This window comes from Pelophylax lessonae (genome assembly GCF_965119305.1).
Source record: "Pelophylax lessonae genome assembly, chromosome: 2".
Lineage (NCBI taxonomy): Eukaryota > Metazoa > Chordata > Amphibia > Anura > Ranidae > Pelophylax > Pelophylax lessonae.
Window position 1 is genome coordinate 611,444,159 of NC_138769.1, and position 26,061 is coordinate 611,470,219.

Here is a 26,061-nt window from a genome sequence, read left to right on the forward strand (position 1 = left end):
TTTTATTGGGAATGTTATATAGCAGAAAGTGAAAAATGTTGTTTTTTTTTCAGAATTGTGGCTTTTTTTTTTGTTTATAGGGCAAAAAATTAAAATCGCACAGGTGCTCAAATACCACCAAAAGAAAGCTCTATTTGTGAGAAAAAAGGACATAAATTGTATTTAGGTACAGAGTTGCACGACCGCGCAAGTGTCCATTAAAATAACACAGTGCCGAATCTTGAAGACAAACCTGCACTTTGTTTGAAGGCCAGGTCTGGGGCAGGGCCAGGGGTGGGGTTGAGGGTGGGGCTGAACGGGGCCCCCGTCAGGTAGACATGAATTCTATCAGCGGCCCTGGTTATGCGTCTCCTGATCTACAAAATGTTATGGCTGGCCTATGAAAATTGAACATGGCTGTCCCTGTGCCTAGCTTTTTGGGAATGCCCAGTCCATATAATCATCACAAGTGGCTGCAGGGCTGCCAACAAGGGGAAACAGCCAGCCCTCCTGTACCAGGCTTGGTAAATCTTTCTCTGCAAAATTTAAAAAAAATTCCCTGGGCCGCATTTGTTCAGTGGTGGCAAAAATGGGGCTATTTAATCACTTTTGGGTGCAGATGGTACCACTGCATTTCCAACAATTAAATTATAGAAGGGAGTTTGATTGTGTTGGGGTAAATAAGAAAGTAACTAATGGTACCTACATCCCAATTTATTAATAATAATTTTTATTTGGTGTTCTTTTGAATTTAAATACATTTTACATACATACAGTGCCTTGCGAAAGTATTCGGCCCCCTTGAACTTTTGCCACATTTCAGGCTTCAAACATAAAGATATAAAACTGTAATTTTTTGTGAAGAATCAACAAGTGGGACACAATCATGAAGTGGAACGAAATTTATTGGATATTTCAAACTTTTTTAACAAATAAAAAACTGAAAAATTGGGCGTGCAAAATTATTTAGCCCCCTTAAGTTAATACTTTGTAGCGCCACCGTTTGCTGCGATTACAACTGTAAGTGGCTTGGGGTATGTCTCTATCAGTTTTGCACATCGAGAGACTGAAATTTTTGCCCATTTCTCCTTGCAAAACAGCTCGAGCTCAGTGAGGTTGGATGGAGAGCGTTTGTGAACAGCAGTTTTCAGTTCTTTCCACAGATTCTTGATTGGATTCAGGTCTGGACTTTGACTTGGCCATTCTAACACCTGGATATGTTTATTTGTGAACCATTCCATTGTAGATTTTGCTTTATGTTTTGCATCATTGTCTTGTTGGAAGACAAATCTCCGTCCCAGTCTCAGGTCTTTTGCAGACTCCATCAGGTTTTCTTCCAGAATGGTCCTGTATTTGGCTCCATCCATCTTCCCATCAATTTTAACCATCTTCCCTGTCCCTGCTGAAGAAAAGCAGGCCCAAACCATGATGCTGCCACACCATGTTTGACAGTGGGGATGGTGTGTTCAGGGGGATGAGCTGTGTTGCTTTTACGCCAAACATAACGTTTTGCATTGTTGCCAAAAAGTTAGATTTTGGTTTCATCTAACCAGAGCACCTTCTTCCACATGTTTTGGTGTGTCTCCCAGGTGGCTTGTGGCAAACTTTAAACGACACTTTTTATGGATATCTTTAAGAAATGGCTTTCTTCTTGCCACTCTTCCATAAAGGGCAGATTTGTGCAGTATACGACTGATTGTTGTCCTATGGACAGAGTCTCCCACCTCAGCTGTAGATCTCTGCAGTTCATCCAGAGTGATCATGGGCCTCTTGGCTGCATCTCTGATCAGTCTTCTCCTTTTATGAGCTGAAAGTTTAGAGGGATGGCCAGGTCTTCGTAGATTTGCAGTGGTCTGATACTCCTTCCATTTCAATATTATCGCTTGCACAGTGCTCCTTGGGATGTTTAAAGCTCGAGAAATCTTTTTGTATCCAAATCCGGCTTTAAACTTATCCACAACAGTATCTCGGACCTGCCTGGTGTGTTCCTTGTTCTTCATGATGCTCTCTGCGCTTTAAATGGACCTCTGAGACAATCACAGTGCAGGTGCATTTATACGGAGACTTGATTACACACAGGTGGATTCTATTTATCATCATTAGTCATTTAGGTCAACATTGGATCATTCAGAGATTCTCACTGAACTTCTGGAGAGAGTTTGCTGCACTGAAAGTAAAGGGGCTGAATAATTTTGCACGCCCAATTTTTTAGTTTTTTATTTGTTAACAAAGTTTGAAATATCCAATAAATTTTGTTCCACTTCATGATTGTGTCCCACTTGTTGTTGATTCTTCACAAAAAATTACAGTCTTATATCTTTATATTTGAAGCCTGCAATGTGGCAAAAGGTCGCAAAGTTCAAGGGGGCTGAATACTTTCGCAAGGCACTGTATTCACTCCCGCATTTGTCCCGGGGGAATGTTTCTTTGCTTGCACTACTAGCATGTCACACTTGGTTCTTGGTGTTGGTCTTATGCTCCGCAGCCAATATGCAAATTAGCTTTGGAATCTGCAATGTAGAGTACTGAATGTGTTTGCTAACATGTCTATTTATATATATATATATATATCCTTAACAGGGTAATTTTGATCCTCTCTTCGATATATACTCCTGAAGAAGCAGTGTGTGGACTGCGAAACATGTCGGGCAAGGCCTCTGTACAGCTTTTTGGCTCTCTAGGCCCATTGTTATAGAGAGATCTTTTAATTATTTGTGGATGGAAAATTGATTGTCATGTTTGTTGTCTTATATTTTTTTGACAAATAAAATTAATAGAATGTTTTAACTCTATTTCTATATAATTTTGTACGGTACCATCAAAGTCCCCACAGCCCCCTCTCCTGTTTCCCGTTCTTTCCCTTTTTGGACTTTTTAGTCCTTTTTGTACAATGGACAACAATTAAATTATAGTCCTTGCCTCTTCTATATCAATTTGCTGGGAGAAGCCCGGACTTTAATTAGAAAACGCAGATTACGGCCCCTGTGCCCAAAAGTTCTGAAACAGTCCCCTTTCTGCTCCCAATGCCCAGCTTGGTGGCCACGAGGAAGGGACAGGATCAGTATTTGTGGTGCTTGGCTACTGGCTGGTCACCGGGCTCCCAGGTCAAGATGATCCCCTCCACAGTGTGTCCAGTCCCCAGGTAGAAGAAGCTACTCGGACCAGATCCTGGGGGGAAGGTGGGGCTAGGCCAGTCCCAGGCTCTAAGCACTAGCACTAGGTTTAGCCAGACAGTTTACAAATTCAATCATTGTTAATTTCTAGTCAATTAAGGCTGCACAATGTTTTACACCATGTTGGCCCCCCACATATCCAAAAGACTATGGATGATAGCTTTGACTAACCAAAATGAATCCTAGGGTATCACATTTATAGGTGCGAATTTTATTTGTTTTTTTCCCTATAGTAGGTTCTATCATGCTGATATATTTTAAATTATAACCCTCATGAAGTAACATTACATACTGCAGCGCAGCAATATCCTACACATGTGTCCACTGCACTCTGTATGTTACCTGCTCCTGATCCCTGCACTCTGTATGTTACTTGCTCCTGATCCCTGCACTGTGTATTTTACCCGCTCCTGACCCCTGCACTTTGTATGTTACTCGCTCCTGACCTCTGCACTCTCTATGTTACCCGCTCCTGACCCCTGCTATCTGTATGCTACCCACTCTTGATCCCTGCATTCTGTATGCTATCCGCTCCCTGTATGTTACCTGCTCCTGATCTCTGCACTCTGTACGTTACCCGCTCCTGACCTCTGCACTCTGTATGTTACCCGCTCCTGACCTCTGCACTCTATGTTACCCGCTCCTGACCTCTGCACTCTGTATGTTACTCATTCCTGACCCCTGCACTCTGTATGTTACCCGCTCCTGACCCCTGAAATCTGTATGTTACCCGCTCCTGACCCCTGCACTCTGTATGTTACCCGCTCCTGGCCCCTGCACTCTGTATGTTACCCGCTCCTGACCCCTGCACTCTGTATGTTACCCGCTCCTGACCCCTGCACTCTGTATGTTACCCACTCTTGATCCCTGCACTCTGTATGTTACTCACTCCTGACCCCTGCACTCTATATGTTAACCAATTCTGACACCTGTGGGAACCAAACTGTGTACATTACATACTCCTGACCCCTGCACTCTGTATGTACCCCCTCCTGACCCCTTCGCTTCGTATGTTACCTGCTCCTGACCCCTACACTTTGTATGTTACCCGCTCCTTACACCTGTGGGAACATATATACTCCTTCCCCCTGCATTCTGTATGTTACCTGCTGCTGACCCCTGCATTCTGTATGCTACCCACTCCTGGCCCCTGCACTCTGTATGTAACCCGCTCCTGACCCCTACACTCGCTATGTTGCCCGCTCCTGACCCCTGCACTCTGAATGTCGCCCGCTCCTGACCCCTGAATGTTGCCCGCTCCTTACCCCTGAACTCTGTATGTTGCCCGCTCCTTACACCTGTGGGAACTGAACTGTGTATAATACATACTCCTGACCCCTGCATTCTGTATGTTACCTGCTCCTGACCCCTGCACTCTGTATGTTACCCACTCCTGGCCCCTGCACTCTGTATGCTACCGGCTCCTGACCCCAGCACTCTGTATGTTACCCACTCCTGACACCTGTGGGAACTGAACTGTGTATATTACATACTCCTGACCTCTGCATTCTGTATGCTACTTGCTTCTGACCCTCGAACTTTGTATGTTCCCCACTCCTGACCCCTGCATTCTGTATGTTACCCACTCCTGACACCTGTGGTAACTGAACTGTGTACATTATATACTCCTGACACCATTGCTTTGTATGTTACATACCTCTCATACCTGTGATCTGTAGAAGGGTTACCTGTCAGGTAGGCTGTAGGTAGGGTTACCACCTCATCCCTTTAACCACTTCAATACTGGGCCCTTTCAACCCCTTCCTGCCCAGGCCAATTTTCAGCTTTCAGCGCTGTCACACTTTGAATGACAATTGCGCGGTCATGCTACACTGTACCCATATGACATTTTTATCATTTTTTTTCCACACAAATAGAGCTTTCTTTTGGTGGTATTAAATCACTGCTGGGTTTTTTACTTCTTACTAAAAAAAAAAAAAAAAAGACAGAATTTTTTTTTAAAAAGTTTTTCTTATTTTCTGTCAGTAAATTTTGAAAATAAGTAATTTTTCTCCTTCACTGATGTGCGCTGATGAGGCTGCACTGATGAGGTGGCATTCATGGGCACTGAGGAAGTACTAATATGCCGCACTGATAGGTGGCATTGATGGGCAGCATAGATGAGCAGACACTGACTGGCAGCACTATGGGCATTGGTTGGGGTGACTTATGGGCACTGTTTTCTTGCTTTTCTGTAATCAGGGCACTTATTACCTGTCCTACTCCCCTTTGAGGAGGAGCCACTGACAGTGTGAGGCGACGAGAGCCGATAAATGGCACTTCCTCATTTACATGTGACCGGCTGTGATTGGACACAGCTGATCACATGGGTAAAGAGCCACGTCATTGGCCCTTTACCAAGATCGGGGTTGCGCCGTGTCCTAGCAACACAGTGCGGCCATGACTGCCGAACTGCGCACCCCCAGAGGCCGTTCCGGGGCGCCGTCATCACAGAACGAGAGCCGCATTGCCGTCATTTGACGGTGGGCGGGCGGCAAGTGGTTAAAGCAGGACAAACAATAATTACACAGGTTCTGTGGCTGATTAATGTGGTAATAAACTCACTTGGTGCCTTATATGTATTATATCAGCCTCAGAACCTGTGTAATATGTGTCCTGGTTTAACTACCTCCCATCCGCGCTACAGCCTATATACGGCTGCAGCGCGGACTCGAATTTTCGGGAGGCCGTTTTTAAACGAGTGCGCATCGGGGAGAATCTGTGTCGGCCGTGTCCCTTGGACACAGCCGATCACAGATCGTGGTGAATGGCCAATCACAGCGGCCATTCACCACGTGATCGGACCATCCAATGGGAGATGATCTCATATGTAAACATATGAGATCATCTCTCATCGCCGGCGCTCCTTCCTCACACGGAGCCTGCAGTGTGAGGAAGGAGGGGGAGCCGTCAGCCGCCGGGGACACAGAGACATGTAATCAGGGCACTGATCACCAGTGCCCTGATTACTAAAAGGTAAAAAAACATACACAAATTGCCCCCAACAGTGCCCGCCATCAGTGTCCCCCATCAATGCCCACAACCAGTGCCCATAGTGCTGCCAGTCAGTGCCCATCAGTGCCTGCTCATCTAGGCACTGATGAGCACTGACTGGCAGCACTATGGGCACTGATGGTGCTGCCCATCAGTGCTCATCAGTGCCACCCGTCAGTGTCCATCAGTGCCATCCGCCAGTGCCCATCAGTGCCGCCTCTCAGTGCCCATCAGTGCCGCCCATCAGTGCCGCCTCTCAGTGCCCAGCAGTGCCACCTCTCAGTGCCCAGCAGTGCCGCCTATCCGTGCTCATCAGTGCCGCCTATCAGTGCTCATCAGTGCGGCATATTAGTACCTCCTCATCAGTGCCCATAAGTGCCACCTCATCAGTGCCCATAAGTGCCACCTCATCAGTGCCCATCAGTGCAGCCTATCAGTGCCCATCAGTGCCGCCTCATCAGTGCCCATCAGTGCAGCCTATCAGTGCCCATCAGTGCCGCCTCATTAGCGCACATCAGTGAAGAAAAATTTATTTTCAAAATTTACTCGCAGAAAATAAGAAAAACTTTTTTTTTTTCAAAATTTTCTGTCTTTATTCTTTTTTTTTTGTAAAAAATAAAAAACCCAGAGGTGATTACATACCACCAAAAGAAAGCTCTATTTGTGTGAAAAAAATGATAAAAATTTCATATGGGTACAGTGTAGCATGACCGCGCAATTGTCATTCAAAGTGTGACAGCGCTGAAAGCTGAAAATTGGCCTGGATGGGAAGGGTGTTTAAGTGCACAGTAGGCAAGTGGTTAAAGGGATGAGGTGGTAACCCTAGCTGTAGGGGGCGCTATGATTTAAACCCTGAGAGGGTGTTATAAGCAACCCCCCTTCCCCCTAGTCTGAAGTTGGCACATTTTTGTAGGAGGGAGCCCGAAGTAAGTACAATGTGCCCCCACGCTGTATATGTGTTCTATCCTCCTGCATCCATCCCCACCCCGTATTCCCTGGGCTGCTCATTTCCCGCGCTCTTTTCGCCCTATAACACGCCAGAGGACCTGACTGATATCGCCAGCACTGGCCTGCGGTCACATGATCGGCCCTGGCCGCTGCCCGGAGATCTCGCGGAATCCTACAGTAGGCGTGAGTGAGAAATCTCGCGGGATCCGGCGGGAGGACAAGTTGAGGGAATATGGCGACGTCTCATCTTTTAAAGGTAAGGAGCACTCCTCCTCCATGGCCAGTGACCGTCTCCTGCGGGCGGGGGGCGTATGCCTTCCTTCTCTACCGAGCAAGGCTCGGGCTCTGTCTCGGGACACACAGCGGAGTTTAATGGCGGCCTCCGCTCTCCGTCACCGACTCCAGTACCGGGGGAGTCCATGGCTGGTGCCCCGGCCGTCACTGGAGCTGTCAGTCTGTGTCACCGGCTTCCGACACTCATACCGGCAACTGTGTCTGCAGCACTGACATCACTGACCTACAGAGTCCTGTCACTGATATCACACACTGATACAGGGATCTATAGCACTGACATCACACACTGATACAGGGATCTATAACACTGACATCACACACTGATACAGGGATCTATAACACTGACATCACACACTGATACATGGATGTATAACACTGACATCACACACTGATACATGGATGTATAACACTGACATCACACACTGATACATGGATGTATAACACTGACATCACACACTGATACAGGGATCTATAACACTGACATCACACACTGATACAGGGATCTATAACACTGACATCACACACTGATACAGGGATCTATAACACTGACATCACACACTGATACAGGGATCTATAACACTGACATCACACACTGATACAGGGATCTATAGCACTGACATCACACACTGATACATGGATGTATAGCACTGACATCACACACTGATACATGGATGTATAGCACTGACATCACACACTGATACATGGATGTATAGCACTGACATCGCACACTGATACATGGATCTATAGCACTGACATCACACACTGATGATACATGGATCTGTAGCACTGACATCACACACTGATGATACATGGATCTGTAACACTGACATCACACACTGATACAGGGATCTGTAACACTGACATCACACACTGATACAGGGATCTATAACACTGACATCACACACTGATACATGGATGTATAGCACTGACATCACACACTGATACATGGATCTGTAACACTGACATCACACACTGATACAGGGATCTATAGCGCTGACATCACACACTGATGATACATGAATCTATAACACTGACATCACACACTGATGATACAGGGATCTGTAACACTGACATCACACACTGATACATGGATCTGTAACACTGACATCACACACTGATACACTGACCTCACACACTGATACAGGGATCTATAACACTGATGTCACACACTGATGATACATGGATCTATAGCACTGACATCACACACTGATGATACATGGATCTATAGCACTGACATCACACACTGATACAGGGATCTATAACACTGACATCACACACTGATACAGGGATCTATAACACTGACATCACACACTGATACATGGATGTATAACACTGACATCACACACTGATACAGGGATCTATAGCACTGACATCACACACTGATACAGGGATCTATAACACTGACATCACACACTGATACAGGGATCTATAACACTGACATCACACACTGATACAGGGATCTATAACACTGACATCACACACTGATACAGGGATCTATAACACTGACATCACACACTGATACAGGGATCTATAACACTGACATCACACACTGATACAGGGATCTATAGCACTGACATCACACACTGATACATGGATGTATAGCACTGACATCACACACTGATACATGGATGTATAGCACTGACATCACACACTGATACATGGATGTATAGCACTGACATCGCACACTGATACATGGATCTATAGCACTGACATCACACACTGATGATACATGGATCTGTAGCACTGACATCACACACTGATGATACATGGATCTGTAACACTGACATCACACACTGATACAGGGATCTGTAACACTGACATCACACACTGATACAGGGATCTATAACACTGACATCACACACTGATACATGGATGTATAGCACTGACATCACACACTGATACATGGATCTGTAACACTGACATCACACACTGATACAGGGATCTATAGCGCTGACATCACACACTGATGATACATGAATCTATAACACTGACATCACACACTGATGATACAGGGATCTGTAACACTGACATCACACACTGATACATGGATCTGTAACACTGACATCACACACTGATACACTGACCTCACACACTGATACAGGGATCTATAACACTGATGTCACACACTGATGATACATGGATCTATAGCACTGACATCACACACTGATGATACATGGATCTATAGCACTGACATCACACACTGATGATACATGGATCTAAAGCACTGACATCACACACTAATACATGGATCTAGAACACTGATGTCACACGCCGATACATGGATTTGTGTCAGTAGTTTTCAGCACTGGTACATGGATGGTTGTTTCTAGTATCCAGCACTGATTGCTGGCCTTGTGTCTGTATTTTTCCACACTGTTACATGGCTCTGGACCTCTAATTTTATCACTGGTACATGTCTGTGTGTCTCTAGTTCCCAGCACTGATACAAAGCTCTCTTACAAGCCTCCTGCACTGATGCAGAACTTTGTCACCTGCCTACTAGTATCTTCCCCCCCCTCCTCCTCCGTGGGACAGTGCTGGTGCTTTACATAGTTGTCTTCTCAGTGGCCCAGCACTGTCACCTTACAGTTGGTGGACTCTCTTCAGCCATGTGTAAGCTCTACATAGAAACACCAGCTGATCATGTGAGAATATCTGTCAGTTGAGTGACCCACGTTTGATAGAGAGAGCTGTCAAGTAATGAAATCCGTATGCCATGAGGATAATACAAACTTGATGTAAAGTGCATTTCATTATGAGCTTGATGTTTTTGTACATTACACATCCAGGTTGGGCTTTACCCAGATAAGCTAATCTAGAAAAGCCATGTGCTATCACTTTGTGGTGCCTGATCTCAGAAAATAATATACATAAGGTGCTTGTAAACCCCAGACATGAAATCCCTTTGTGGTGTGTACTTGTCTCAATCCAGAGCACTAAGTCCCGGGTTCACATTAGTGCGATGGCAGACATCGCATGTGATTTGGAGCGCATTGCTTTGAAAAATCACATGCGATGTCAGTGCGATGCGAATTCTGCCATACAGATAGTATGATTGAATTTGCATCTGATTCGGCACAAACACGCACAGGACCCTTTTTTGGGTCCACACCAGAATCGGATCGCATGGTGGATCACACTTATGTGATCTGATTCATGTCCAAATGTCAGTTCGCCCTGCAATATGCAAACTTATCTGGGGGTGTCGTTAACTTTGAATTGACACCCCCCGCGATTCGCATATGGCAGTGTGAACTGCCTGCGTGGGGAATGCGATGCAGGGACCCGCAGTAGATTCGCAGGGTTTCCGCATTGCATAAGTGTGAACTGGGATTGTGTCATTTCTGTCTGCTGCCTCATTCCTCTGCTATCAGCATGAATCACTTCTGACCAAATTTTCTGACCGCAAGAGAAAAACGGTGACAGGATGGCACTTCAGCACACAGCCTGTGATTGACAGCCTCTGGTCTATTTCTGTGTGAAGGGGGTGTGTCTCTTCCCTCCAATCAGCTCTTAGCTTTTCTCATTGAGCTCTGGAGATGTAACTTCAGCTCTGCTTTCTGACAGCTCAGAAAAGCTTTATAAATTCTGCATTTTGATTGGCTATAGAGAAGAGATGGCTGCAAATAGACAGGTACAACTTATGTAGGAGAATTTGTTTCTTCTCTGTGTATCGCCTGAGGATAGTCCCTTCACTGAGTATATGTGAGAGTTTACAACACTTTAAGGGATAAGTTTGGGGATTAAAAAGAAATCTACTCATCTCTATGCTGCAGCTGTCCCATGTCAGCTCTAAGACCAAGCGATCACATGATCACTCAGTTCTCTGTCTGCTTGGAGTGGAGAGCAGTGACTGTCAGGGCTCATTCACACGCGTGTTTATTGGAAAGAGCACAGCAACACTCATTACATGCATGAAAAGCACAAAGAAAGCTTGTTAAACTCCCATGAAGGTTTTTTTCTAGTGGGAAGTCATGTAGAAGAAATAATATGATAGCGGTTAGCGGATATTTTTGTGAATTTCCTGCATGGATAGATTCATATACTTTGACACTTGGCTTAAGGCCCGTACACACGTACCGATGGTCGGCATACAAATGTTCCTCTTTTCTCCCCGGGATGTCGGTGTCTGTTGAAAAGTGCAAAGACAGCACAAGGACAGCACAAGAATTTTGTCTGCAGACTTCAGCTGACTGCAGAAGTGATGTCATGTAATGGTTAACTTTCCCTGTGTTTTTAATTTTCTGAGCATGCCCAGTCTTGCAAATCTGCGGTCTGTCGGCCGAATTCTGTACTGACAGGCGAACAATCGTCCGTTCTGGTGTCCGCAGACAAAAATTTTCATGTTTGCACGAAAGACTTTTGTCCGCGGATTGTGCGCAGACATCTGTCGGAGGCACCATACTAACACGCGTACAATCGGCAGATCTTTCGTCCGCCGACGTTTGTATGCCGACGATCGGTACGTGTGTACGGGCCTTAAATCTGGATCAAGATGATCACAGAAAGCAGAAAAAGAGGAGTGTGTTGCGTTGGTATTGGCTTCTTCCTGTAGTTTAACAGAGAATTTCCAAAAGGGCATTGGGCAAAACTTGTTGCTATGTGTCCGAGGGACACAGGCACATCGAGATCGTGCCGCTGCGCGTGCCCGCGGCGGCGCGATCTCAATCCTTCTGCAGGACGTTCCGGAACGTCCGATCAGAAGGACGCGACTCCCACCCGGCCGTATATGTACAGTGGCAGGGTGGGAGGTGGTTAAAGAGGAAGTAAACTTCCTTTACTGCCTTTTACCTATAGGTAAGCCTATAATAAGACTTACCTCTAGGTAGTGTAGGAGATATTTACATTAACATGCAGCCTGTGACATCCACTGGCTCATGCGCTCTGAAGGTGGCCGTTCCTTCAGAGCCCTGTGCCATGAACGGCGGCTCCCGCGTGCATGCTGGCTCCGGCCAGTCACAGAGCCAGAGCCTGCGAACCCAGAAACAAGATGGTTGAAGATGGAAACTGACATTGCAACGCTGGAACAGCTTCGTTTTTAAGGTAAGTAGCACATGACTTTACCTTGCAGAGAAAAAAAGAAATTCCAGTTGTATACAACCGCTTTAATTCATGTCTAATGCCTCGTAGACACGCAATGATTATCGGCCGACCGATCGTCCGACTTTTGTCCAGAGTTGTGTTTTGTTGGTTGGCATGTGCTTAGACTGCACACTAATTTTCTCGGCCAACAAAAATGCCTCTGCTCCTGCCTGCCACTGTCAGTATTGCTGACTGGCTTGATGTTTTGCCCGCATACAGAAGCAAATGGTGCTGATCACACGGCTGCTCTGTGCAGACAGTTAGTGGCTGGAGCTGCTCTGTCCTCATTCTCCTTTTTTTTTTCTTCCCAGTGCATTCTTGGATAAAGGAACCTCCACTGACTCTTCCCCTAGCACCCGTCTAACACTTTATAAACCCTTCACTAATGCCTCGTTTCCACTGAGTGGTACGGTACGGTTCGGTACAGTACGGTTCGGAACGGTACACCTTGCGTTTCCACCACCAATAGTACCCTTTCATGATAGGCGTGGTGTAGCTGGAAAGCAGTGATCGATGATTCTCTGTCAACCAATCAAAGTTCTGCAGAGTGTAGCTCCACCCTGTTGGTACCTGTACGATACTAATGTGCTTGGTACCCCAACGAAAGGGTCCCAAAAAAAGTGGTACGGTTCGGAATTAGGGTACCATTCACAATGGAAACGGCAAAAATTGCGTACCGTACCGCTCAGTGGAAACGAGCCTGTACGCACTGTAACGCCAACTATAACATTTACTGTGTGTTGATGAAGCATTTGTAAAGTGTTAGCCGGCTACCATTGAAATGAATGGAGGCAGCTGATAAGGTGTGATAAATCTTGAAAGTGACATGCTGCTTAATTTTTTAATACAACACAACGCTACCACACCTGTGTGTAGTGCCCATTGTAATATTCATGGCAGGCATTGAAGGGCGGTTAGGAAGATTTTAAAAACACTGCTTTAGGCCTTGTTTACACCTGCTTTACTGTTTGAGGAACGATCTGCATTTAGATCACTCTTCAAAGAGGAATAGACAGGCGACAAGGAGGCATTTATATGACCTCCTCACCGCCTGCTTTAACACCTTAAATACCAGACAACCGTGCGCGATGAGCGCAGTTGTGGCACGACCCCATTCACTTAAATTGGTCGTGCTTGGTGGGTAGTACTGTCTGCCGAGTGCAACCGGGTATAATTCCTTCCCTGGCCACAAAGCATTGTGGCTGCGCAATGTATACATCCCTGGCCTCTGCCCCAGAAACAAAAGGGGGGGGGGGCAAATGGCGGTGCAGTATTTACTGTATTTCTTTATTTCTATTGTTAGTTTCCCTTTTCAGTCTATGTACATTTTAAAGCTGAAACTAAAGGTAAATAATAAAAAAAACAAACTGCGAGTAGGCAACTTTATTGCAGAAGATACATTCAATGCCTCTTCTTCAATAACAGACACTGACCTGCCTGCCTGCAGACTTGCCATGCTCATCGTGCATCCTTGGCACGTGGGCTGAAATGATGAACTACAGTGTCATGCCGCCGCCAGCCAATCAGGAGGCAAAAAACCCAACACCTGATAATAGCTTGTGAGTAGGTGACAGCGGCAGGAGAGGGATTTAACTGCAGCATCGCTGGAATAAGGAGGTGGATATTTCTTTGCCTAGTTCAGCTTTAAATCTACTTTTTTTATATAGTTTATTAACACTGATATCCACATTAAATTCCAGACTGATATAAAAACTACCATTTAGACCAGTTGTGTGTTACGTAACCACTTAACGCCAAATCACATACATGTACATCATTTGGGTTTAGCTACAGGCATCATCCCAATATCCTTTTTAAAATCCGGCAGCTGGCTTTTATGTAAAAGCCACCCTAGCAGCTAATTAGCCGGTGGATTGCTTTTACAGATGGCGGCTCCCACCGGTGCTTCTCCAGGACCTCCTGTTCTGATGGCGAGCCCGGAATAAAAGCTAGCTACTGTATTCTGCAGGCTTACCACAGAGATTGTGGAGGACCAGAAGGTCCCCAATGATATCTGTGGTATAGGAAGCGCCATCACTTCTGGTTTCCTGTATGCAAACCGTGCCATTTTTAAATTAGTAAAGCATCTGAACACGCCGATCTTGGTGTAATCAGATACTTTTAGGGCAGAGGAGGCATGTGAGGTTTAATAGACTCCAGATCTCTCCATAAAGATTACCTGTCGTTGCCTATTGCTGTCACAAGGGATGTTTACATTCCTTCTAACGGCAATAAAAGTGATTAAAAAAACTAAAACAAATTAGTGCATCTATTCCCCCCCCCCCCCCCCCGTGCTTGCGCACAAAGGTGAATGCAGGCTTTGGTCAGGCATAAGTAAACCGCACCACTCATGTATTACCAGGAATATCAGAGTGAGAGCAATAAATCTGAAGGGTCTCCGGAATCGTCCGCCCGCTGTGCGGCGCCACCATGTTCCTGTAGCCGCATGTATGGAAGCTTGGCGGCCATTTTCCTGTGGTTCGGCATCCATGTTTCCGTGGCTTCCCATAGTGTTAGTGCGGCAGGCATTTTCTTGAAGCCGCATGGAGGGTGCTCGGGGGGTGGCCTCTAGTGGCAGCACGGCTGTTTCTTCTTCCTTTTCGGATTGGCCCGCTCCCTGCTGAGTCATTTGGGGAGTCCTGCCTTTCTGCTATTACAGCGCTGCTGGGACCTGTAGTACCACCAGAGACAGCGGTGGGAGGTGTTTTCACAGCGTGCCTAATAATTTTACATTCATTTTGCTGACGGCCTTCAGGGGCCATGGAGCCCCTAGAACACGTATCACCAACCGACCCGCTGTCGGAGGGGGTGGGACCCTCTGGGTCTCACTCTGCCATGGCAGCCATGATGGCGATCCTGCAGTCATTTGGTATCTAAAGTGGACATGGTTTTACAAAAGAGACCTGGTAAAAAGCGCCCTCCACCTTCACCTGTTTCCTCTGCCTCCTCAGATTCTGAGACTGATTTGGCCGCTGTAGACATGAGCCACCCTACAGGGTCTGCGTCCACGCGCTTCGAGTGCTCTGACAGTGAGGATGATTCCTTTTCCACTATATCTGCGCAAGTAAAGTTGCTGGTTGTATTAGTGCGGGAAACTTTAAAAATGGAGGACACAGCTGATGCTGCAACGGTGCAATTTGGCACACGCAGACCATTCAAGGTGACTAGGGTGTTACCCTTTCCTGCCTATTTCGACAAGATTGTCGCTAGTCAATAGGGGTCCCCGAGATGCATGGTCGGAATACCTAAGGCCCTGTTCACACCTGAGCATTTTTCAGCTCCTAAAATGCTTATGTCTGAAAATCCAAAACGCCCAACAAGCAAAATCCCATTAATTTCAATGGCCCCTGTTCACATATGAGCGTTTTGTCCCCTGAAGCTCAAAAAAGTACATGAGCTTCTTTTTGGGCTAATTACCAGCGTTTTTGTTGTTTTATATGCGTTTTAGATGAAAAAAATGCCTGAAAACAATACGCTCGGGTGTGAATGGAGCCTTAATGTTTCGCCAAGAAGTATCCTTTTGAGTCCCTCTTAAAGGAACTGACAGTACCACCGGTGGTGGACTTTCAGGTTTCTAGGTTAAATAAAGTCACGTTATTACCGGTGGAGGACGCCCCCTCCTTTAAAGAGCCTGCAGATAGGAGGGCTGAATCCCTGGTCCGCCATCATTTTACTGTGGCAAGGCTCAATCTTGAGGCCGGTGTTTGCCATAACCTTAGTTTCCCAGACCTTGATGGAATGGGCAAAGCTTTTATGCCAGGATTTGAAAGGGGGTCAGCATCCTCATGAGCTGGCGGACCAGTTGATGCAGGGGTTCTAGTATATTTGGATGCAACCCCTTTAGAGCCCGTTCACACTGGGGCGACCTGTCAGGCGACCTGGTCGCCTGACAGGTCGCCTTCCACAGAGAAGCTGTGGACCCGTTCTAATAGGAGCGACACAAGTTGCTCCGACTTAGAAAAAGGGTCCGGAGCTTCTTTGGGGCGACCTGCATAGACTTCAATGATATGAAGTCCGTGCCGGCCGCTCCGAGGTCGCCCCAGGAAGTAGCGTCGCCCCAGTGTGAACGGGGGCTTAGCCTGCACGGTGTCGGTGTATATGCTACATACCTAAGCTCCATCTCCTGCTGAATAACCTAAATTATTAATTTATCTTAAATAGAAAATGATCGATAGAGAGATTTTTTTTTACTCCAAAAGCATTATATCAAAATAAATTTGCTAAAAATCCAGAAATCATCTGTTTTGTTTTTAAATCATTGATTTAAAGTAAGGCTGGGATTAAATTTTAGATGGCTGAATGCATTTTTAATAAAAAAATAGTCTAAGCACTGAAATTTGCATATATTTTTAGTTGGAATTTGAATGGGATAAGCATGGTTAGTACTTTAAACCAATCAGATACTGTAGCATTGCACAGTGCTGTTGGTCTATCACTGGGAGCTTGCTGACAGGAGGAGATATTAACCACTTCCGGACCGCCTGCCGCAGTTTTACGTCGGTACTTTCACATTAAATACCGGTGTTTTGGCAGCAGATAGCTGCCATAACCGTCATACCTGTGGTATTTTCTTACTCTGGATTACTTTATGGGCGACGGGAGAGGTGTCCCTCCCCCCACTTCCTGGTCGTTTTCCCTGCTTACCAGAGCCATTGGCAGCGGGGAAAACGATTCGGTCCTCTGAGGTGCTGTGCAGGAAGTCGAGTGAGGGCAAGATGGCCCCCACTCGGCTCTATGGCCTTGGAGGACTGGAGCGACGTAATACGTCGCTTTCGCCCAATGGCCTTAAAGGGCCCATTTTTTTTTTCTTGTTGGGAAAAAATAATTTTTTTTTTTTTTGTGTAGATGTGAGATCTGAGGTCTTTTTGACACCAGATCTTGCGTTAACCACTTAAGCCCCGGAGGATTTGGCTGCTAAAAGACCAGGGGGTATTTTGCGATTCGGCACTGCGTGACTTTAACGGACAATTGCACGGTCGTGCGACGCTGTACCTAAACAAATTTTTCCCACAAACAGAGCTTTCTTTTGGTGGTATTTGATCACCTGTGTGATTTTTTTGATCACGCGCTATAAACAAAAAAAAAAGCGTCAATTTTGCAAAAATAACAATATTTTTCACATTTTTTTTTTATATGAAATTCCCAAAAATTTTTAACATTTTCGGCCAATTTGTTTTATGCTACATATGTTTGGTAAAAAAAAGCGTATTTTGATTGGTTTGCGCAAAAGTTATCGCGTTTACTAACAAAGGGAAAGATTTTTGTCATTTTTGTTGTTTTTTTTTTTTAACGCGTAATGGCGGTGATCTGCGATATTTTTTTTTTTTTTTTTTTGCGGTACTGCGACATTGGGGCGGACAGATTGGACCCTTGACTGACATTTTTGACACTTTTGGGGTTACCAGTGACATTTCTACAGTAATCAGTGCTATATATATGCACTGTTACTGTAAAAATACACTGGCAGTGAAGGGGTTAACTTTATTTGAGAGGGAGGGGCTGTGTGTGTCCCTAGGGGCGTGCTTTCTACTGTGATTGGCTGTGGCTTGAGGTGTAGTTACACTGATCAACGGTTCTACATAGTAGAACCGTATGATCAGTGTCTCTACACAGGGAGAACTGACAGGCAGCTTGTTTACACAAGCTGCCTGCCTTTCTCTTTCTCCCCCGACGATCACAGAGTGACCGGCGGACATCGGGTCCGCCGGTCACACGCGCGCGGGGGTGCATGACCGCGCAGGAGCGTGCCGCCGGCGGCGCGCGCTCGCTCCCCAGACCCTCCCAGGCTAGTGACGTACCGATACGTCACTCTGCCTGTGATGGGCTGACCGCCGCAGTATATGTTCGTGCGGCGGTCGGCAAGCGGTTAAAGAGGACCTGTCCTGCCTATTTCTATTACAAGGGATGTTTACATTTCCTGTAATAGGAATAAAAGTGGGCCTGCGGTGCACTACAAACCTTCTAAATCCTAGCTTCTTCTACCGGGGGCCAATGAGATAATGGGCCCCAAAAAGATGGTCGCTGTAAAAGGGGGAGACCAATATCGGTAAGTTTGTGACCAGTCCTAATTATTTAAAAAATGTGAATATCGGCCTACCCATTAAATATCCCATGCTTTCTAGTACAGGGGGGTCTGACATGCAGCTCACGCACAATTTGGAAACTATGATCCAAGGGAGCAGGAGAGCAAGGTGAATATTAGATAGAGAATGGACTTTCGCGATACTCACTTTGCACTAAATGGGCGAGTGAGAAAAATGAAAGCAAGAGCTTTGCTGTGCTGTCTGGTAAGTATGTCTGGATTGCAACGCTAGCTGAGCAGACATGCATATCTGTAAGCAAGTTAGGTTACACATGTATTTTCTGAACCCGAGTACACAGCAGATTGATGGCAGCTTTGTTGTAAATGGTCTGTTAGTACTCATTGCAAGGTTGTAGTCTGATGCAACGCTTCCCCAGTAGCTGATGTACTTAATAATTAACTAGGGTCACAACAAACCTCTTCCCATCTGCCTGGTGTCTTGTCCAGACCTTGTATTGAAACAGGTTGTCATGTAGGCTACAGGATTTCTGGCATCCTTTACATTTGGGTCTCTCTTGGCCTCCAGAACACTCACAATGCACTTAATGCTGAGAAATGATGTTTCTGCTTTCTTCTCTCCCAAAGAAAGTTGCCAGTTGCTGAGCTATTTGGGTGTTGCAGTGGATCTGAATTGGTGAAATGGCAGAATCTTGTTCAAATATTTTATTGAGAAATCGGAAAAGGGTTCCAGTACAGAGGCACTGCTTATAGTACAAACGGTATCAATACACAGCGGTTTCAACGCTACATGGAAATGGCCATGTAGAAATAAAAGGATATATAACAAGTCCTCCAAATAGGCTTGCAGATGTAGGGCGAAAGTCCATGCATAGTCAACATGGGGACAAAGAATAGGGGGGAGAGGTATATAGGTAAGAGCACCCTTATATATGTACAGGATGAAACAAAGGTAGCGGTTTGGCACTCCTACAAGGAGGGAGGGTACAAAAGATAGAGGTGGGTGATGAGGGCAAGCCAAGGGGCAGGCCCAATGGGAGGTCTCCACTGAGCATGGAGGAAAAGAGGGGAGCTTAAAGAGTACAGGAAGGATGGAGAGCCAGAGAGCAGAAGGTCAGGGAAGGTTGGAGAGGTAGGGTGGAAAGAGGGGATGAGGAGAAATAATGTACCCCCTTTGGAGGGGGGGGGGGGGCCGGGTAGAGGGCGCACGACGCACATATGGGTGCTTGTGAGAGCAGTAAACTTTCATTGAAAACCAGGGGGCAAATAATGGACCACCCAGGGGTTCCAAAGTTTCTCAAATCTGTGCACCTTGTCCAGTAGAACAACTTCCAGTATAGGGCGGATGATTGCTTGACTTGCGCGTTATTTGAAATGGTAGAATCAAAGAGCATAACATGATATTGGAGACTGGAAGTTCAGTTTTCCACTGAAAGGAGAAAAACATTTAATGGGTGGAATAAGTGAGTTAAAGATCATACTAATTACAATCATAACCAGTTCTGTTTAACCCCTTGGCTGGTTCACCGTACAGTTGAAGAGTCTATATATGTCAAATATACATCGAGAGGTGGCTAAGCGTCTCACATTCCCTATTCTATGGAGGAAAGGGAGCAAGGCTTTTAGGGCTTGTTCACAGTTTAGTAATGCAGTTGCTGGTGGGAGCTGAGGAATACACAGTGCTGAGGTTCTGATTACAGCACATTACATTTGGCGCTTTTCCACTGCATGGAACCGAACGGTTCGGCTCGCTTTTGTGCTTTTCCACTGCTGGTACCGCATGGTATGGTGTAGGAACGGTTCGGTCCACTGCATGGAACCGAACGGTACGGCTCTCAAAAACAGTACCTACTCGATTGTGGCTCCAAGAGGTACCATACCTGGTACCATATCCCACAATCCTTTGCATGCAGTCACTACTACCACTGATTGGTCAGAGAATCCCACCCACCCCGTTGTTATCGCACCCACTTAACTTTAGTACTACTTTAGTGGAAAAGCAAACCATACCGTACCGTACCGAACCGTTCCAACACCATACCATGCGGTACCAGCAGTGGAAAAGCAAACCGGGCCAAGCAGGGCCGAGTAGAGCCGAGCCGGTACTTGCAGTGGAAAAGTGCCAATAGTTTACTTTTTCTTCGTTTTTTTTCTGACTTTACTGAAATGCCACAAAATTACATTTTATTCATGTTTATTTACTTTAGCGTGTTGCAATGTGGTGTAGACATGTGGTGGGAAAAAAGGTACAAGTGTGTTCCTTTTTTTAGTACATACCACCACAACGCAGTGTTGTGAACTGAATGAATAGGACATTTGGCCTTGTTTATGTTTTGGGACAGTGTTGGGCAAGGGTGACCAATGCAGCCCAATGTTTCTGGGGTGAATAGGCCCTGAACGCACGCATAAGCGCTGCTTCTGTTCAATGGCAGAAGGGACATAAGATAGTGGAGAATCTTGGTGAGATATGCCATTTTTATATACACTATATTGCCAAAAGTTTTGGGACGCCTGCCATTTACACGCACATGAACTTTAATGGCGTCCTAGTCAGTAGGATTTAATATTAAGTTGGCCCATCCTTTGCAGCTATAACAGCTTCAACTCTTCTGGGAAGGCTGTCCACAAGGTTTAGGAGTGTCTATGGGAATGTTTGACCATTCTTCCAGAAGCACATTTGTGAGGTCAGGCACAGATGTGGACAAGAAGGCCTGGCTCAGAGTCTCCGCTCTTCCTTATCCCAAAGGTGTTCTATTGGGTTGACGTGAGGACTCTGCAGGCCAGTCAATTTTTTCCACCCCAAACCCGCTCATCCATGTCTTTATGGACCTTTCTTTGTACACTGGTCCTCATCAATTGGTGGAGGGGGAATTCTGGTGTAGGGCTGTTTTTCAGGGGTGGGCTTGCCCCCCTAGTTCCAGTGAAGGGAACTCCTAAAGCAGAGCTCCAGCCCCCCCCCCCCCCCCCACCAAATACTGCTGACTTTTAATATTAGGACACCTACCTTTCCAGGGATCTCACAATGTCTGCACCCAGCAGATTTTTCAATCAGCTCTTGGGTGCTGGCACCACCATTTCTTGTAAGGGAAACCGGCGGTGAAGCCTTTCGGCCTTACAGCCGGTTCCCTGCTGCACATGCGCAAATCGATCTGCACTTTGTGAGTGGAAGGAGATGGAAGGAGGAGGCCTAACAGGTACCGCACCCCTCTCCTGCCTCAAAAGGTGCCAAATGTAGCAGTGGAGGTGGGGAGCAAACAAGCGGAGCTTCCCTTTTTGGGTGGAGCTCCACTTTAAGGTGTCGGCATACCAAGACAATTTCACGCTCTCAACTTTGGGGGAACAGTTTGGGGATGGCCCCTTCCTGTTCCAACATGACTGCTCACCATTGCACCATTTCCATTAATACATGGATGAGCGAGTTTGGGGTGGAGGAACTTTACTGGCCTGCAGTCCTGACCTCAACCCAATAGAACACCTTTGGAATGAATTAGAACGGAGACTGTGAGCTAGCAGTCATCCCAATACTGTGTAAAGGTAGGCATCCCAATACTTTTGGCAATATAGTATGTATATATAAATATATGCAATGGACAATGAGACTCGTGTGTGTGTGTGTGTGTGTGTGTGGATCTTTCTCCAGGGTTGCTTTCTAGTTTGTTTTATACTGTTGTTAGCAGTACTTTTGAAAGTACATCCAGAAAAGAAGAAAAACTCAACAGGATTTTTCTGAGGTATGTGTGGCATTTTTCTAGCCTCTTTGCTTAAGCCTCATTGACCCCTGTTCTACACATAGATTCAGTGTTGCTTTCCTAATTCCTTCTCTGCTAGGACAAGTCACTGGTACGAAAATACAGGATTTTTGCACTAGATTTTTGTACTTTTTTGACAACTAAAATTTTGGATTTCCCATCACTTTTCTGTTCCAGAGACAGTGGTCACCAGGACCAATAAAGGGGTGAATTTATAGTTTTTTTTTTTTTCTCTGGCTCCCCTGACCCCTTCATCTTCTGAATCAGACTTGGCAGTTAAAGCACTTCTTCCACTCCCCATCCCTAATACTTTTGAACTTTTTTTTTATTCTTAGAGCGAGTGGGCATTTATTTTTTTTTACAGGTACCTGCTCCCACATCCTTAATTCTAGCCTAGGCAGGACTGACCTGCACCTAGGCTTAATGCGTGCCCGCAGCTTTCCTGGGAAACTTTACATGTCTCAGGAGGCTGCAGGACCAGTTCCACAGGGCCATGTGATCTCACGCACAGTGGACCCACAGCGCTAAGAAGAACCAGCTGCAGCAAGAAAACACTGGATCCCCGGCACTGCTAAGACCGGTTTTTAAAAAAAGTCATAGTGTTTGTAGCTGCTGACTTTTAATTTAAAATAAGGGCCCGTTCACATTAGTGCGCAGAGATTGCATGTAATTCGGAACGCACTGCTAAATTACATGCGATCTCTGTGCAGTGCAAATTTCAGCCATACAGTTTGTATGGCTGAATTCGTACCGCAATCGCACTAAACACGCACGTGACCCTTTTTCTCTTTCGTCCTCTGACATTCGCCGCCCACTCATACAGTCTTCACTTATGGGTATTGGTCTTATCCACAGGAGTAAGCTAGGCAGAAGATTTTGTTAGAAACATTCACAAAACTTTGCATAGACACACCTACAGGGGGCTGTCCCTCTGGTCCAATACCCCCGGCTAGCCTCATTCCCAATTCAGTTTGTCTATTGCCTAGTTCAGGAGTAGGCAGGCTTCCCTTAGCTGGGGCTACAGTCTCAGCCTTTTCTCTGTTTTCTTGATTTTTCTTTACACTAATAGCTTTTTATTTGTTCCTGCGCTTAGTTAGTCAGACTTCGGAAGACTACAGCGTTTGCGGTGCTGGGAATTGGACTGGTTGTACTAGAGCCTTACGGAATCCCAGCCTGCCATCGTGCGTTTAGCAGGCTATGCGTACGCCCTGGCCTCGCAAACTGAGGACAGGGACAAAGCCCGCGAAGTGGCCACTTCGCTAGGATGTCTCCACTGCAGTATGCCGCGTGTTGCTAGAATTCTGTTTGGCTGACGGCACCCCCACCCGGGATGGGAGGCTTCCTATCGCAGAGAGGCACCCACGCTTTCGCGGGATCGGTAAGTACCATGCTACCCCCCTCTGTCTAGGGCATTGTATGTCCGGGGGTGTATGTGGGGCCTCTGTCATGGGGATGGCAGTCTGTTTGGAGTCTGTGTTATCCCCCTCATGGCTGTCTGTGTGGTCCCCGTTTGTCCCTCACGGTCCCTGCAGGGGCGCTATTTGCGGTAATGCCGCGCTGTGGGGGGTTTGTGGGGGTCCCTGAGCCCCTCGGTAATGTTTTGTGTAACGTTTGGGGGTGCAGGCATGCTTGTGGGGGCTGCTGCGGTGTGGAAATCGCGGGGCCGCTATTTTGGGTGTGGGCAGGCTGTTTTGGCTTCATGTGTCATACCCATTGGTGAAGACTGTATGAGTGGGCAGCGACTGTCAGAGGACTCAGAGAAAGGAATTTTACAAAAATTCAGTTTTTCCACAGGCTACTAAGGGCAACGAACCTCGTCGTAGACGTAGGCTTTCCTTTTCGGCTCCTAAGAAGTTTTTATTCGTCCCTCAGGATCGTCGGAAAAGGCTCAAAGCCTTTCAGGGCCTTCTCTAGAGGATCCAAATGAACCTGGTCTGGCAAGCTAAGAGCGGGCTTCTCCAGACCCGCGGACAAGGCTCCTTCAGCATGAAGGTACGCCCTCATCCGTATCGGGGGTGGGGGGACGTCTTCGCTGGTTTCCAGGCCCATGGACTTCCCTTATGCAAGACAAGTGGGTCCACAAAGTAATTCGGTCCAGCTACAAGATCGAGTTTCGCTCTTGTCCCCCAGCAAGGTTCTTTCTTTCCAACTTGTGCCTGTCCCTGTACCTCTTATGGGGTCTGTTTTGGGGCAGTACAAGACCTATTACATCAAGGGGTGATTGTCCTGGTTCCAACTTCGTAACGTTTTTACTCAAATCTGTTTACGGTTCCCAGGAAGGAAGGAAAAGTGCATCCAATCCTGGACCTCAAGGTGCTGAACTGCTTTGTGCAGGTGCAGATGTTTAGAATGGAGTCCATTCGCATGGTGGTGGCATCCCTGCGTCTGTGATTTTCCTTGCCTCTATCGACATCAAGGATGCTTACCTTCATATTCTAATATGTGCCAGTCACCAGCGGTTCCTCTGCTATGCTGTGTGAGAGGAGCATTATCTTGTGTATACCTTCGAGGCAGTTCCATTTGCACAGTTCTATACGAGGTCCCTGCAGAGAGAGATTGTTGCCAAGTGGAACAAGAACCCACAATTTCTAGACAATCTGATCCTGTTGAGCCGGTGCACGAGAGGGTCCCTGATTTGGTGGCTTCGCTCTCTGGCTCTTCTACGGGGAAAATCCTTCCTCCCTTGTATTGGACGGTGGTCACCACGGATGCCAGCCTGTCCGGGTGGGTGTGGTGTTTTGGGCACGGACTGTGCTCAGGGGGTTTGGACTCTGGAGGAGTCCACTACCGATCAACGTACTGGAACTTCGGGCGATCAGACTTTGTCTGGCCCATTGGACGTTTCGTCTTCAGTGGTGTCCGGTACGGATTAAATCGGAAATGCCACAACCGTGGCATATGTCAATCACCAAGGGGGCACAAAAAGTGTCCTAGTGGCTTAGGAAGTAAGCCGCATTCTAAGGTGGGCAGAATGTTTAGTTCCAGCTCTCTCTGCTGTGCATATTCCAGGGGTGGAAAATTGGCAGGCCTTGGACCAAGGTGAATGGTCACTTCATCCGGAGGTGTTTCATCAGCTCTTTCATGGACCTGTTGGCCTCTCGTCTCAACAGGAAGGTGCAGAGTTTTGTGGCAAGGTGTCGGGATCATCTAGCCAATACCATGGACGCACTGGTCCTTGGGGCCAGTACCTTCCTAATATATGCCTTTCCCCCTCTCAAATTTCTGCTGAAAACTTCTGTGAAAGATTGAGGCAGAAGGAATTCTGGTCATCCTTGTGGCCCCAGACTGGCCTCGCCTGTCTTGGTACATGGATCTGGTACGGCTGATCGCCGATGTCCCTTGGCGACCCCCTGTCAGAGAAGACCTGTTGACCCAAGGGCTGATCTTCCATCCTGCTTTACAGTCGCTGGCTTTAACGGCTTGGCTGTTGAAAGCCAGGTGCTGAAGGATGGGGGGTTGTCTGACTAGGTGATTCCCACACAGTTGAAGGCTAGAAAATCTACCTCCTAGGAGATTTACCATCGCATTTTGGAAGTTGGACGACCCAGAAAGGCGCCGATTGGCTGCCTTCTGGGGGCGTAACCTAGGCGCAGGGCACAGCGCTAGGACACCCCCACTTTCGTGATATCCTGGCTGTGATTGGTCCAGTCTCCAGCCTGGACCAATCATCATCCAGGACATCCCGCTGACGTCGCAATGGGGGTGGTGCCGGTGCGTGCATCAGTCACTCACCGTCACCGCCGCTCACCTTCCCGCCGGTTCCCGCCACAGAGAAGAAGAGAGGCTGAGACGAGGGAGAAGT

At 46.7% G+C, this 26,061-nt stretch overlaps 1 protein-coding gene across 1 annotated transcript in view; it reads left to right on the forward strand.

The window, feature by feature from the left end:
• Nucleotides 1–7,248: 7,248 nt before the first annotated feature.
• Nucleotides 7,249–26,061, forward strand: part of CUL5 (cullin 5) — a 135,194-nt gene continuing 116,381 nt past the window's right edge. The window contains exon 1 of the mRNA XM_082248438.1: nt 7,249–7,350. Within this exon, the coding sequence (XP_082104564.1) occupies nt 7,327–7,350 (24 nt within the window). The 5' untranslated portion in view covers nt 7,249–7,326. The remainder of the gene's footprint in view (nt 7,351–26,061) is intronic.